The sequence below is a fragment of the Falco rusticolus genome, chromosome 6, assembly GCF_015220075.1.
Source record: "Falco rusticolus isolate bFalRus1 chromosome 6, bFalRus1.pri, whole genome shotgun sequence".
Taxonomy (NCBI): Eukaryota; Metazoa; Chordata; class Aves; order Falconiformes; family Falconidae; genus Falco; species Falco rusticolus.
The window spans coordinates 79,093,013-79,108,772 of NC_051192.1; the positions used below are offsets into that span (position 1 = coordinate 79,093,013).

At 35.9% G+C, this 15,760-nt stretch overlaps 1 protein-coding gene across 49 annotated transcripts in view; it reads left to right on the top strand.

The window, feature by feature from the left end:
• Positions 1-15,760, top strand: part of RIMS1 (regulating synaptic membrane exocytosis 1) — a 335,409-nt gene that overhangs the window by 213,516 nt on the left and 106,133 nt on the right. For 21 of the 49 annotated variants that reach the window (XR_005104930.1, XM_037392187.1, XM_037392189.1 and 18 more), the window contains 5 exons: positions 1,609-1,671; positions 5,064-5,141; positions 5,480-5,593; positions 6,053-6,142; positions 11,603-11,686. Coding sequence is in view for 48 of the 49 variants with exons in the window: in XM_037392187.1 (XP_037248084.1) it covers positions 1,609-1,671; positions 5,064-5,141; positions 5,480-5,593; positions 6,053-6,142; positions 11,603-11,686 (429 nt within the window). In the remaining variant the exon portion in view is untranslated. The remainder of the gene's footprint in view (positions 1-1,608; positions 1,672-5,063; positions 5,142-5,479; positions 5,594-6,052; positions 6,143-11,602; positions 11,687-15,760) is intronic. The other 28 variants (XM_037392211.1, XM_037392224.1, XM_037392217.1 and 25 more) reach the window with 4 other exon arrangements.

A 15,760-nucleotide genomic window follows, 5' to 3' on the forward strand; every position in this document is an offset into this window, starting at 1 on the left:
AAAATACTCACGTTAGAAAACACTTATTTTAGAATAAAAATACTGATTCTAGATGTCTCTGAACCAGACTTAATTTATTATAGAACTGTGAGTATTGTCTTACATTACCAGTATACTGATACTGTGATAGATTCTTTTGCTTTGTTTTTTTAACTTGAAGGTTTCATGGTGGATTTGCTATTTTATACCCCTTTTCTGGATGAATTTTGTATTATTGTTTGCCGTGAGCCAATTACAATAGATACTCTTTGGCTTAGGAAAGGTAGAGTAAATTTTAACGAAGTACTCTGTGATTTAATGTAGGCTTTTCATCTACTTCTCGACTCTTAAGAAAATGGTAACTTTTTTCCTAAAATGCATGTTTATTTGTAATTTGGAAACCTACATGTAAATTCTGTCAGTCCTCTGAGCTTATGAATGGAAATTTTGCTTTAAAAAAAATAATCAGTTCAATTTTAATACATTTTGTTGCATCAAAATTAGGCTAGTGGCTCCAGATGTAAAGCTGAATCTCACACGACTCACAAGCCATTATTTCAAGGTCCCCAGTGTAGAATTTTAGATAAATACTACCTATACTGCATCAATTAAATGGGTCATTTTATAATGGCATGAAGCACAAAATATTGAAAAACTTCTGCTTTATCTATTTTGTAATGTTTTCTCTCTTTGTTGCCATAGTATGTCATATGATTCCCTGCTTCTTTTGAAATAGCATGTTTACATGAAGCTTAGCTGTAATTTCCCTTTTACAATAATTAGCTGGTTTGGAGCTTGGTCATTCTGATTGTGTTGAAGGGCATAAAACTACAAGATTAATCCTAGGGATATTTCATATCATAGTCATATTTACCATAGGCATAAATATGTGTTAATTTTACCATCTCGCTGGCTGTAGCATGTGTTTGGTTACAGTAAATGAAAAATAGAATGGGCAGCTGATTTTCTCAGTTGAAAACAATAAGAAGCAAAAAGTGTGATGGCTGATAAGCATTTTTTTTATTTCTTTAGGATTGCATTACAAAATACTGTCAAGAATTATGAGTCAGAATTTATATACGGCCAAACATAATACTTCCCATGAACATATCTTTTTGTTTTTCCCAAATGGGTGACCGGTTACTTTTACCATAAACCGATCTGCAGTAGCAAACCCTCCCTGCTTTTTCACGTATGTTTTTGTGGCCTAGGAAAAAAAAACCCAAACACCCAGACAACCAAACAACAAGCATAATTATATTTTCCTACAATATTTCTTCATTAATTAATTCATGAGAAAGGAGGTTATTAGAGAAATGTAGCTGGTTTATGGATTCCTTTTGCCATGAAGAACTCTGAAAGAGTACTTCTGAATTTTAAAAGGCGAAATCCCACAAAATTAGGTGCCACGCTAAAAGGAATATGTTTAAAATATATTTATCACAGGCATTTTTGGGCTCATACTCTTTGAGAAGTGCAGTCTGGGTTTGAACATTATCAGACTATCTATCTGGGTGGAAGCTTCTTGTTTCTTTTTATGTTTTCATTTGCATATCATTGGCATAACCCATGTCATCTAATGCTTCATAATTATATCTGTTTCACTCACCACCCATCCTGTCTGTGCAGTGAGCTTCTTATGCTGCCCAGAGCAAAACGAGGAAGAAGTGCAGAGTGCCTACATACCATCAGGTAAATACAGGAATTCGGTAATCACGAACACATCTGGTTAGTTGTTTATACTTTGTGTGCCCGACTTTTTCCATACTGGTATTTTGTCCCAGTAAGTAAAGAACTTCCTAGTACATTGTGGTTCTTTTTTCTTCATTTTAGTTCAGATTGAGATATGTATATATGTTTGTGAACTTCAGGAGTAAGGATTAAAGCAGTTGAAGAAAGTCTGATTTTGCAGTTGTATTTTGTGGTAGATTTTCTGTCTAGTCAAAGAAGTCCTGATCTCCCAATGCATGATAGTGTTATAGTTTCACACAATCATTTTTAATTGTTTTTATATTTTCTTTTATTTGCAGTTTTATGTTTATATTATAGCCACACACAAGCCAACAATCTTTACTTGTTATGACACCTAATCTCATGCTAATTTTCATCATTTGCAGGGGAAAGAACAGTGATTAATGAGGGCTCACTGGGAACCCCAGATTTGAGTGGTCTCACATTACTTGTTTTTGCATCTATAAATTGTGCTATAAATTAGATCCAGACATAATATACTTTGTAGTTTGGGCTTATCTTCAATCTTCAATAATCTTTTATTCCAAAGCTTAGAGCTTCCTGTCTCAACTCTTCCCGATGTTGGGAAACTAAGTGGGACTGAAATATCTTTATCTAACCAATCTAATTCTGCACCCTTTATTTTTTTCACCACATCTGTTAACCTTGTTAAAAATACTTGTCAAATTGTGTAGAAGGTCTTCCATTTGGAATCAGTAAAAATATAAGTTGAAGTTGAAGTAGTTAACCATTCAACGACTTCAACCAATTAGTTAACCTTTTTCTGTTCGAGATCTGGCTGTTGCTAAGAGTTTTGTATCAATGCTGTATGTTTAAAACCATCAAACTTCTAAAACCATGTTGTCTAACATACTTATTCATTTACTTGGTGTAAGATAGGTTTTCCCCTGTAGGGTAGGGTTTTTTCTAATATGCCTTTGGTTGCTTTAATTCTCTTCATCTAATTAGAAACAGCATCAAAGATGCTGTGATAGGGTTCTGTTATAAGTCATAATACTATAAAAATATAAAGGTAAAATAATAAATATGAAAGCTGTCGAAACAAACCTGTGCATCAATGAAGTTGTTAAAATTTAAGTTTTTATTATCAGTAGAAAGAGGTTTTATTCTCATACCTCAGTTCAAAGAAGCTTTTTCCTCAACACTGTAGGTTTTAAAATGTAATCGTTTATTTCACTCCCTCTTATTTTATGTCTGTTTATTGCCACATAATAGCATTTTTTCCTGCTTCCTTCCTATGGCCTTTCTCTTTCTGCTGCATTTGCTATGGCTTCACCCTCCCTCATTGCCCCCAGCCCTGTGCTTTATCCTTTCCCTCTTAAAGATTATAATTTTCTTCAGAATTCTTCAATGAAAACGCCTAAATTCTCACTTAATTCACAAAGTAAATATTGTAATATGAACTTCTGATGCACTTTGCCAAACCACTATATTTTTCTAATATTTTTACAAATCTACTGACCAGCTAAAAATTGTGCATGTGCAGCAGTAAATAAGGTAAGAACTACACTGATTTCAGACAGGATGGCCCTTTCTTGTCATTTTCCTTGTTATAACTATTACTGTGATTTTTTGTAATCAAGAAAAATAACATATTCACCCCTTTACAGTAACAGTAGTGGTATACTGTAAAAAAAATAATGGTACTTTTAATAATGTATTGAAGGTGAATATAGGGGCAATAGAAGACAATGGATTGATTTTTAATTTTTCTCTGAGACTTATGTAGCCTAATCCAAGGTTGAGTATTACCCAGTAAATTGCCAATATCCTTCCTTGACTGAATAGTCTCAAAAACCCTTTCAACAAAAAACTGGTCTGTGCATTGGTTGTCATCTTTTGTCCTTTCTCATTTGTAGTGGGCTGAGAGGGTTTTATCCTTATTTTCTAAACATCTTAACTGAATAATGTTAATTGTTAAGACAGCTTCAGCTTAAACTTGGAAAGAAATTATAAGGGTTTCATGTTAAATGAAAGAAATATTAATAGCAGTAGTCCAAGCTACAAAGTTGTTATATGATTACTTTAATACACCAGTTTAGAATAATACTAGTCCTAGCTGCCCATGCTGTCGATCTGTATGCAATTGTTGACTAATAGCAGAAACAGTGGGAGGACGTGTACCTATGCCATAGACCATGGGTTCTCACATTCCATGTCTTAGGTCACACCCACTTTGGTTGGTAATATCTGCTTGGTAATATCTGGACAACCGTTCCTTTATTCCAACTTTGCAACATCACAGTGACCTCTGGTACAGAAGTGAGCAGTGATGACCACTAAACGTGTACAAGAAGGGTCAAAGCCCCTCTGTTAAATCCCTCAGGGTTTTAAAAACACTAGGGTTTCCAGGCAGGATTTCGTAACTGTGAGTGACACAGTTGTGTTTGTATTGTTGATCTGCTGTGCGCGGGTCCAAGCCTTAACAGGAATCAAAATGTCGTATTAGGACAGACTGTTCTTGAAGCTGCAAAATCCTCAAGGCCACTGGTCCTTCTGCTAATAACACTGCAGCTGTGTCATGTGGAAAATTGTTAGAACTTGATTATTAACCTTTAACCATTAAATGGCCATGATTCCCATTCAGCAGCCACTGTCTGCCTTTAAATTTCTCCCTTGTTCCTTGGGTAGAGCTGGATAATAAAGAAAAAAATTCCTGTTTTAAAATCTCATGTATTCTAAGTGATGATATTCAACAGTTGTCATGTAGCATCTCAGAGTGCTGCTGTACTGGCTGATGTAGTAGATCTCCTAGGTTTTTTAATCAGCTTATTATTATTAGCATGTAATTAATGTTAGATTTTGAAGCTGATACACGACGTCCAAAAGACATTCAAAAATACCAGATGCTAATACATCTATAATTAAGTTTTTGATACTATATATATCACTGTTTTAGCAAGGTTTTCATGCTTAGCTGCTGAAGAGGTAAAGTCTCTGTAGATTTAAGGCATCAGTAAGAGAAATAAAGAGCATATTTAATAGCAGTCTAATCCTTACAACAGACTGTATATTTTGATGGGGTATCTCTATAAAAGGAATTTAGATTACTTTCATTACAAGGAAAAAAATCTGAATTGTACCAGTATTGTCACAAGTTCATGCACTGTATTAACAAAAATGAAAATATAAAAATGTGTCACCCACATAGCTGTCACAGTAGTTGAGAAAAACATATAATGAGAAATCTACTCATACAGTTATTAAACATACATAGAATGTTATGCATTTATTTTATGTTCTGGTCAGTGTTGCCTTGCCTTTACTTGTGCTTTTATTTCTGGCATGTTTTTGTGTTGTTCTGTTTTCTTTTCTGTTCCACCACATTCAAGAAGTTCCGTTAGGCACTATAAAACATTACCACCCAAGATGCCTTTACTAGAAAATGCTACTCATTGGAATCTATACAGGTAAGAAGTGTTTAGAGTCCCTTTTAAGTAGTTAGTTCCTTTAAAAAAAAAAAAAAAAAAAAAAGTCTTGCCTTGTTAAATAAAAAAAAAAGTTTCATACACTTTTATAACCAAAAGATAAGAGATCTAATCCTAAAATAGCTTCACTTAACTGTTTAAATTAACCTCTACATTACATAAAAAACCCCAACCAAACCACTTTGCATTAGGTAGAGTTGTCTTAACTGTTAAAATCATGTTACATGTTTTGCTTTGTTACATTCTTCGGTTTATATACAAGATTTTGGTTACATGTCAAATTTATTTTCATTTTGTTTAAATAATTTTCATTTACAAAGCTCAACTCTTCCTGCATGTGCTAAGACCAAATCTGTGATTAGACAGGATATTTCACTCCTTCGTGATTGCCTTAATTCACAAATACTGAAATTTGGAGATGATCAGCTGGTTAGGTAAGAAAATGAGAATTAATCCCCCATCCTGTTTGAGTCTAATATGGATTTTCAGAATAAATAAGCTTCACTGTAATATGATTTCACATATTATATGCAGTGTATCACATCCTTTTATGTTAGCTTAAGATTTACTGCTGTTAATAAGGATTTAGATTTATTGTCTGATATTTCTCATTCCACTTTCTTACAAGTGGATGTTGTTCTGTCTCATTCAGTTTTAAACATTTCAATGATGTTAGCAAAAAAATTTCTAGCAGCCTTTTGTTTGCTTTTATTTTCTGAACAAATCTTGGCACTGTCATCCAGTCAGCTCTTTTATTTTTTCCTTACTTAAATCATTGTGATTCTACATTTTCTGTAAAGAGAGCATTATTTTATGAGTTAATATCTAACATTGTATTCCTTTGTTTTCTTTTTCTTTCTCTTCTACCATTGGATGCAATGCACTGGCACTAGTGAACTACAGCCCTCCCTTGACAGGGCTAGGAGTGCTAGTACCAACTGCTTGAGACCAGATACTAGTTTGCATTCACCAGAACGAGAAAGGTATAAAATAAAAACTTATAAATTTCTTGTCATCTGTGCTGGTGATCTTTATCAGTTTTGGTTTTCTTCATAAGAGTTCTCTATGTTTTTGTACATTCATGTCTGCTTTGGTATTTGTAGACATTTTTGCTCCTATGTCATGTAAATTGTGTGTTGGAGTTTATAACCGCTTCTGGCTTCTTTCTCTGTTTTAGTTCAAGCTGATGTCATTGTTTACAAAAGTCCTCAGTATGCTGATAATAGCATTGCAGCGTAAAGTATTTTGACAAAGTACCACTTGGTTGTTAATCTTCATCATCATTTGCTAAAAAGTATTATGTTTGTTTCTTGTCTATTCTGTGGATTGCTGATAAGGCTGTGACATAATTTATAAATTATGACAAAACTGTCATATTTGAAACCAAAACTGTAGTTTATATAGTGATGTATTTTCTACAAAACAGCCAAACTTCATTGCTTTCTTAAATCTAATCTGCTGCATCTACTTTTACAATTACAAGGCAAATCACTGCATTGTTTTTTTCACTCTGTGACATTCTGTTAAGGCTCACATAACTCTTAAGAAGACATGTTTGCAATTGAAATGAAATATTGTTGTGTCACATACGTTGTGCAGGCATTTTATGGATGCTTTCTGAATTTTTAATATTGCAATAGCTTGGTTCAGAACCTTAGATGAACCAAATACTACTGGTATGTTTGACAGATATTTGAACTGTACCATTTTAGAGTGAGATTTGAGCTTCACTAAAGGCAATAATAGGCTTTCATTGAATGGGAGTATGGTCGAATATACGATTTCATCTGCACAATACGTATTTAACTAGTGTGGCAGTTAATAATGCAAAGTTGTTCTGTCAGTCAACGCATAGTGTGGTGGTTAGTAACAGTTGTATCATTTTCGTTACTGTGGGAAAGGACCTGTGAAGAAAGGCAATAAGAATGTACTTTTCTCTTTATTATAAGGTTTCTCCTGATTTTTTTGGTAAAATTTCCCCTTCCTGCCTCCACACTTCCTACTGCTCCTTGATTGGAACTTTGCTCTTCTCAAGTTGCGCCCTTGTGGCAGAGGAGTGACTAATGTTCTGCTGAGACGGCTCTATACTAGTTCTTTCCTTTTTAAGATTGCGCTGAAGATATCCTAGATAACATATAAATGGCTATTAAAAAACAGAAAAAAAATATGATGGAAATAAGGCCACTCAGAATGAAATACAGGATATCATTCTAGATTAAAAAAAATAGCATCATATTAATAACTTGGTGTGTAGATATACGCAGCTGTTTTGATTGACAAGTGGCTATTTAATGTAGTAATGTATGGACAAGAGCAGTACGTTTTGTACTTTATTTCAAGACACCACCCATCAAGTAGAATATTCAATGAAACAGTAACAGGCAACTATAAACTATCTAATTAAAATATTTTTACTCAAAACTACATCTGTCACTGATGTTAACTAGTTCTGCTATGGTTTTATAATTCATGTCCTGCAACCTCTGTCCAATAGGCACTGCACAGGGTCTGCAGCATTTTTCATGAGCTCCTTGTAAAGGAAAGTGTTTAGTCTGTGTTAGTGGCTTCTGCTGCTACTAAACACTTGATTTTGCCAAATGATCTGTGGGCCTGATCCAAAAAAATTGTCCATCACTATGAAATTTTTACTGCTTTGCTCTTAGAAGTCCAAAATAGGTGCTTTTGACTTGGGATCCTTCATGGGGGTGTAGAAAAGCTTTTTTTTTTTTAGGAAATGAGTATAAAATTTTCCATGATGGTTCAGTTGAAAATAATAAGATCTGTGTGGCTCTGACAGAGGGTTTAGGACATTTTTAAAATTTTTTTACTTATGACATGGATTATTTTTTTCCAATACAGTCCAGGTTTTGAAGGAATCTATTATATTTAATTTATAAAAACCACCAAATCAATCTTTTTGTTTTGGGGGAAGCTAATTTTAGAAGACTTAATTCGCCACTGTTGAATGTGTTTGCTTACACTTCAACATGAGGTTAGTGATCAGATGCATGTAATGATAGAGGACCTTTAGTCTGAAGAACACAGAATTAAGTTCAAGATGTGTAGAAAAAATTTTGTTTCTGTGCTGGACAAGACAAGAATAGGGGACTTAAAATAGTTAAACAGTAGGAAAGCTTTTCTGAAAGCAAATATAATGAAACACTGTAATAGATGATATGGAAAAGGTTATTGTGACTTCATTACTGGAGACTGTCTGAGATTAGACAAACATCCGTCAGATGTAGAGTTGGTCCTGCTTGTAGCAAAGAGAAACACTATATGGTTTTGTGAAGTCAAATCTATACAGAACCACTTTATTATCACTATACTTGAGGGACCTATGCTGAAGGTATTGTTAGTTATTTTCATGGTGTTTCTTCTCCCCCCTCACCACCCCTGCATGGAATTGTAGATTTTATTTAAAAAATTACACTTTTAGTCCTCAAAATACAGACTTCTAAATAGGGTATTGTATATTTTCTTCAACACAATTATGAGTATACTCACCTATGGAAAATTATTTCTACTTATTCATCCCCAACCTTTTGTCTCAGAGGGTATAAATTTGTTTGTATTTGAGATCAAGAGTGAAAGTGGTCCACGAGCTTTTTTTAACAAAATGGTATTAGCTGTGTGTAACTGGTGGAGAGCAGAGCCCTCTCTGTGTGTCGGTGATTTGTTGGAAATGGTTTTGATCCTTAAATGCTATACAACTTCATTCATGTAATTTGGAATTTTCAGAGTAGTTACTGGTTTTTAAGCTGCTGCTTTGCCAGTAAAAGTCATTTTGTTGACTCACATGTAGCAGCAGAAAAATGCTTTCAGCAGTATATATGAATTTGGGATGCATAAGTCTTGTTAATTGCACTAAACCAAAACAACAACAAAAAAGACATTATTTTTCTCTTGCTATAAGCTTCATCATTTGAGCAAGGAAAGTCCATGTAACTTGACTTGCAAACTGACCTTGCCCTGACACAAGCCTGCCAACGTTTTTTTGGTAAATGGAATGATTTGGTGTAGAACTTAATCCTTCATATATTTCTCTTGGGCGCGGTATAGAGTAGGATACTTAAAATATCCAGTCCTTAATAATACATTATACAGTTGCGCCATACCTGCCTTTTTTTTCCTCTCCTCCCACCCCCCATCCCCCTTTATTCCAAGCTGGTGGTGGTTTGTTTTTTTTCCAAAATGAGTGTGTTGTTGAAGTTCTTGTCAAGATCTCTGAGGCACATTAGTTTATAATATAGTCATAAATATCCTCTAATGCCATTGAAAATGTTTTTGCAGCTCCTACTTCCTTTAGTATTTTTTGATTGTCCTTTTGACTATGTTTCAAAATTTCTGGGTTTTTTCTTTGTAAATTGGGTACCATTTCTTTAGAATGGATACATTTGTTTGTGACTCCCAGCCTCCCATCAGGACAGCACATAGGCATGAGATTTAAGTGCAGTGTGTGAACTGATTCAGCAACAGTTTCTCATTATAATAACATCTTCCCCAGACTGAATTAAGATTGCAGCCAGTGATGGTTTCTTAGTTATATGCAGTCTGGCTTTTATTTACCTTCTAAGCTTCTTATGTTGCAAGCAGTTGTTGCATTAGCAGTTAGCGCAAGAGCAGTTCTATGGATTGCTACTGCTTGTATGCTTTGGTCCTCAGAGGTTAGCTAGTAGAGATCTGAGCAAATAAAACAAAGGAACACAGCCCAGGGATTAATTCATGTACAACAGGGTCAGCATATCCGTGAAATGTGGCTCAGCAGCTGTGTTAGATTTGTCCTGAGGTACTTCACTGCAGTAGGAATCAAAACATTTCAAAGGTCTTCAGGATACTGGCTATCATCTGCTCACTACCACCTAAATAAGATACAAAGCTGAATGCTTACATGTTACTTAGTCATAAACAGGTAACAGAAGCTGAAGCTGTCACTTCATCTAGTTGAGACCTGTCCTGATTTCAATTTGATTTTTCTAAGGTTTTATATTAAGTCTGAAGCGTTAGGTGTTTATATTGCATGCCTTTAACAGTTATGTTGAGTATCACCATTTACATTTGAAATAATGTACAGCAAAATAGCTGTTTGCATTAGTTATGCAACATATTTTGTTTCCAGTTCTTTTCAACCATCTAAAGGAATAGATTATTGCATGTTTGTCTGTGTTGTACTGTGTTTCATGGTCATTCAACATTCAGTGAAAGAGAGCATGTTCTCAAAGTTCATACTGCATGACCTAGGTAATTCTGTCAAATGCTGTTTAATATTTGTAGTGGATATCAGCATATTAAGGGCTTTGACTGGGTGCACTGATGCATTAACATTTTCTTTAACTCTTGCTTTGGAGAGAAAAAGAAACTAAGTACTAATAACCTATTTGCCTTTGAAACTTCTGAAAGATCTACCTAACTGTTCAAGTGATGCTAATCTCCTTGAAACCTTTGTTATTTGCATGTTCCATAAATCAAACCCTTTTCCTTATTACATGGACTGGAAGGATGCCTCAGAAAGTGAAATATTAGATAATTGTGCAGAGGTTATGAAAACACTTTCCTGTTTGTAAATAAATCAGTATATTTTGATTTTGTAAATTGTTATAAATACACTTGTAGTATTACAACCACATAACATCCCAACAAAATAAGCAATGACAGTGTATAGTATAGTATATATAATTCTAAATTAAATTACCTTTTTCAAGAAAAAAATCATGAGACACCAATTTTCATTCACAATTCAGGTCCTTTTTGTTAAGTTTAATTTTACAACATAATCTGCTGACATGTACTGCAGGGATACGGAGAAATGAACAGAAGAGGAGGCTGTCTGCATACACTTTCAATTATATGAAAAAATAACTGCCTCTGTACTTGTACACAAATGTGTATAAATTAGTTGGAGCTAATCAATTTACCTTTACTCTCTTGCTGTGTTCCAGAAAAGGGTCACTTTATGCCTTAGAATTTGTCTTTTAATTCATAGTCCTACATTTTTACTGAGAATGCATTTTTCAGTGCAAAGAACTAGGAGAGATAGGCTGTACAAAATACCAGCCCGTAGTCGACAGAAAATGACCATCGTATGGTCTTTGAAAAGCTCTTCTAGTTTGGAATTATGACTTCCTATGCAAATGACAGGCTTTTTAGATAGTCTAGCATTTGAGAGTATTTGAAAACTTAATGGTACACTATGTAAAAGACTTATATTGGTCTAAATTCTGCAACTTTTGGCATACATTCTCTTTGTTTCAGCTGTAATGTTTCTGAAGTAAGCAGCCATAAGAATCATATACTTGGGGAATAAAAAACTGCTAGAAAAAATAATTAAATGACACACTTTCATTACTTTTTGGGGTATTTTTCCAGTCCCAAATCCCGTATATTTAATTTTATCACAAACTAAATATCCTATTTTTTTCCTGTTTTATTGAACGGGCAAACAGGGGTAGATGGTCCCCCTCCCTAGAGAGGAGACGACCTACTAGTCCCAGGATTCATATCCAGCATGCATCTCCGGAGGATGACAGGTACTAGTCAGCTCCTCCCAGTTGAAAAGTGGCTTCCTGCATCTTGCACTCTCAGAAGAGTATACCAAAATTTAAAAGTTTGCGTATATGTAGACAGAGATTTACAACCTCCAGAAGCCCAAAAAAATAAAACAGCAGCTTAGATATCATCTCTGCATTTTGTTGAACTGTTATAAAGCACCTAGGAATTAAAGTTTTTTCAAGTTTTCTGTTTGCCTGAATGGTCACATGCCGTAAAAAAGATGTCTAATACAACAAAATGTCATCTGTGTTAATATTGCTTAGTCTGTTTTTACCTACTTCTGTAAATATTGGTGGTGTTTTCACTGTGTGCGTTATAGTATGACAAGTATTTGTTGTAGAGCCTCTTCTTGTCTAGGTGTTCATTTTTATTTTTATTGAATTTTTTGTCCTTCTTTTAACAAACTTTTCCTAAGGGGAAAAAAAAAAGCACAAACTGATATTTTGGAACTCTTGCTAATATTGCTAGTTGATATATGTAAAAATTGGCACTATTTGTAAATTCTGTCCAAATCAGGATGGTCTCCATGGAGCAGGTTTTCCTAACAAGGTAGGTTTTGGTTAAAAACACCAGGGCTTTAAATAATTTTTTTTTGCTGAATACCACCTATGATTAATAGAAGCGCCTTTATTTTTTTTCTTGTCATGAACATTCTATTCAAATCAGTTTTGGTATTCCATTGCTTTGGCAGTTGTATTTTTTTTTTTCAAGATAGAGCTAGGTTTTCTTTAAACAAACATTATAATTTCTATTGAGATGCAAATTAAAAATTCTCCCTTCAAATTTTATCTGTTACAGTAAGATGGTTCATGTAAATAATCCATGTGTAAATTCTTTACAAAGTTGTACTTAAAACTGTTAAGACTGGTATATGGTTAAAACTCAGTTACTACAGTGCTAGTACTTACCTTCTGCTGAAGTCTACCCACAGCGCTTAAATTTGTACTGTAATTTGTCTTGTTTGCTTGATACTGGGCGTATTCCACTAAAACAAGGTGGGAAGAGTGCATTTGGATAGCATTTCTATTTGAGTAAGACAGCATTATAACATTAGGTTTGTGAAACATTTTTTCAGAATTGTCCCCCCTTACAGATAGTGCATTTCTAGAATTTTTGCCAACACATCTTTTTGATGGGACAGCTATAAATAGTTTACAAATGTACTTTGTATTGTTTAGGCATTTTTAAGTAATTTTGCTTCCCTTTTTTCAAGTCAATGGAAAGACTGGCTTTGACTTCAGTGGATCAGGCCTGATAAAATCATTGAAGTGATTAGAATTAATTCATAATCATATCCCATATCAGTGAAATGAGGTTTTCATCTAAATACTGCCATTCTTAATGCAGAATTGTAAGCCTTTTGATATCAGCTAAGTTTTGTGGAGAATGAAATCATCTACTACCTGTTACCAAACGTGTTACAGTAAAGCATCTGTAGGATATAGAATCTGTGGAAAAGATTTTGAGTCAGAGAAACAGCAGCCTAATTTCCTTAGTGAAATCTTGTGCTTGGAAGTCTTGCAGGTAAACTGGTCACTCAAATCCCATTGATGCAGTCAGTAATCAACCTAGAAGGAGTTTAGGCTAACCTCAGTCTTGATGACTGGTTGTAGCCTCCCAGATTAAGAAAAGGTTGTAGAATGTTGGTGTGGTGGGTTGAACTTGGCTGGATGCCATGTGCCCACCAAAGCCGCTCTCTCACTCCCCCACCTTAACTGGACAGAGGAGAGAAAAAATATGACAAAAGGCTCGTGAGTCGAAATAAGGACAGGGAGATCACTCAGCAATTACCGTCATGGGCAAAACAGACTTAGGAAAATTAGTTTATTACCAATCAGATCTAAGTAGGATCATGAGAAAATAAAAATAAAACTTAAAAATACCTTCCCCCTACCCGTCCCTTCTTCCCATTCACTTTACTCCCAGATTCTCCACTTCCTCCCTCCCAGTGGTGCAGAGGGTACAGAAAATGGGGGCTGCTGTCAGTTCATCTCATGTTGGTTCTGCCACTCCTTCCTCCTCAAGGGGAGGACTCCGCACACTCTTCCCCTGCTCCAGCATGGAGTCCTTCCCATGGGCTGCAGCTCTTCACGAACTGCTCCAGCCTGGGCTCCCTCCCACAGGGTCACAAGCCCTGCCAGCAAACCTGCTCCAGCCTGGGCTCCTCTCTGCAGGGGCCACAGGTCCTGCCAGGACCCTGCTCCAGCACAGGCTTCCCTCGGGTCACAGCCTCCTTCAGGCACATCCACCTGCTCTGGCATGGGGTCCCCACGGGCTGCAGGTGGATACCTGCTCCACCGTTAACCTCCACGGGCTGCAGGGTACAGCCTGCTCCACCATGGACCTCCACGGGCTGCAGGGTACAGCCTGCTCCACCATGGGCTGCACCACGGGCTGCAGGGGAATCAGCTCCAGCGCCTGGAGCAGCCGCTCCCCCTCCTTCTGCACTGGCCTGGGGTCTGCAGAGCTGCTGCACTAACATATTTTCACTCCTCTTTCCCTCTGCAGTTTCTGTTGCACAGGTGGGGTTTTTTTCCCTTCTTAAATGTGTTATCCCAGAGGCGCTACCACAGTTGCTGATGGGCTTGGCCTTGGCCAGCAGTGGGTTCATCTTGGAGCTGGCTGCAGGGGACATGGGGGAAGCTTCTAGCAGCTTCTCACAGAAGCCACCCCTGTAGACACACCATCCCCACCCCCACTCCCACCCCACACTGTATCAGAACCTTGCCATGCAAACCAAATGCAATTTGGCTCTTTGCATTGCATGCCCAGTACAAGATAATAGCCCACAATGTCTGCAGAGTATCAGTGAGGGCATCAAAGGTGCTTTACCTTTGTATTCTACTCTAAGTTTGCATTAATTCTGATCATTTCCCATAGCTTTGGCAGTTAGCCAGCACCACTCAGTTGTATAATATATGGGTTATTTAGTATGTATTTGTATCAATTTGATAACTAATGAGGTGGATGTTAGGGAATGAAGGATCAGCAGCAGTAACTAACTTCTTATGACCACTTTCAAATCATATTTTCACAGCTTAATTGACTTTGACAGATTTTATCTTACTCTTCGTTTGAGTACATTTGAGATTTATCTTACAATTTGCATATAGGGTGCAATCAAGAAGATCCATTTCTGAATGCATTTCTTAAACACAAGCTATGCATTATTTCTAATTTTGATAATTTAAATTCAGGTTTTGCAACATTGTATTTATTGATAATGATTCATAGCATGAATTTTAGTAAAGCTTTTTGCAAGATTGTTGTTATTCTGGAATTCATTCACTTGCCGTATCAGAAAAAGTGACTTCTTGATGTACCTTGACAAGATGAGAGATGGGTTATATGTTATTTCAGTGTTAATAATTAACAAGTGTTTGGCTAGTATCATGTATTTCCTTAAGACATTTTAAAGAATCATTTTTGGTTTGAATTTGTTAGCTTCATTGCTGGGAGGTTTTTTGGTTTTTATATAGAAATTTGAGTTAGGAAGTCTGTCTAAAGTGAAAGACATTTTGGTAACTGGAGGACTGCGAAACTGTGAAATTGTAAGTGATGGTAAAAACAAGGAGAACGAAAGCTGAGCATTTAAAGGTAGATGGGAATTGTGTTCAGACTGTTCTTTTTGAGAAGTCTGCATATAATTTCAACATATAACCAAGGCTGGATAAAATAAGCCTTTTAAAAAAAATTATTTCTCATAGACTTTCAGTTAAGAGAAGTAGCTTTTGGTGGCCCAGTAGTCATCTTGAAGCCAGCTGTTGAGAAAATGGCCTTCTGGTACTTTCACGAATACAACCCGAAGTATGTTGTGCACTGCCAGTGGCAGACTGATTTGGTCCAGACGATCCTTTTACATCATTCCAGCAACACTATATGACTTGATCAGGGAGGCAGTTTTGCAAGACATGAATTGAAGTGCTAGGAATGAGTGTGAGAAGCTACCAAGCCTTCAGAGTAGTTGTGAACTCCCAGCTCACAAACCATGTACATCCAGCATTTCAGAAATGTTCAGGAAAATTCAGGAAGTATTGAACATAACATACGTG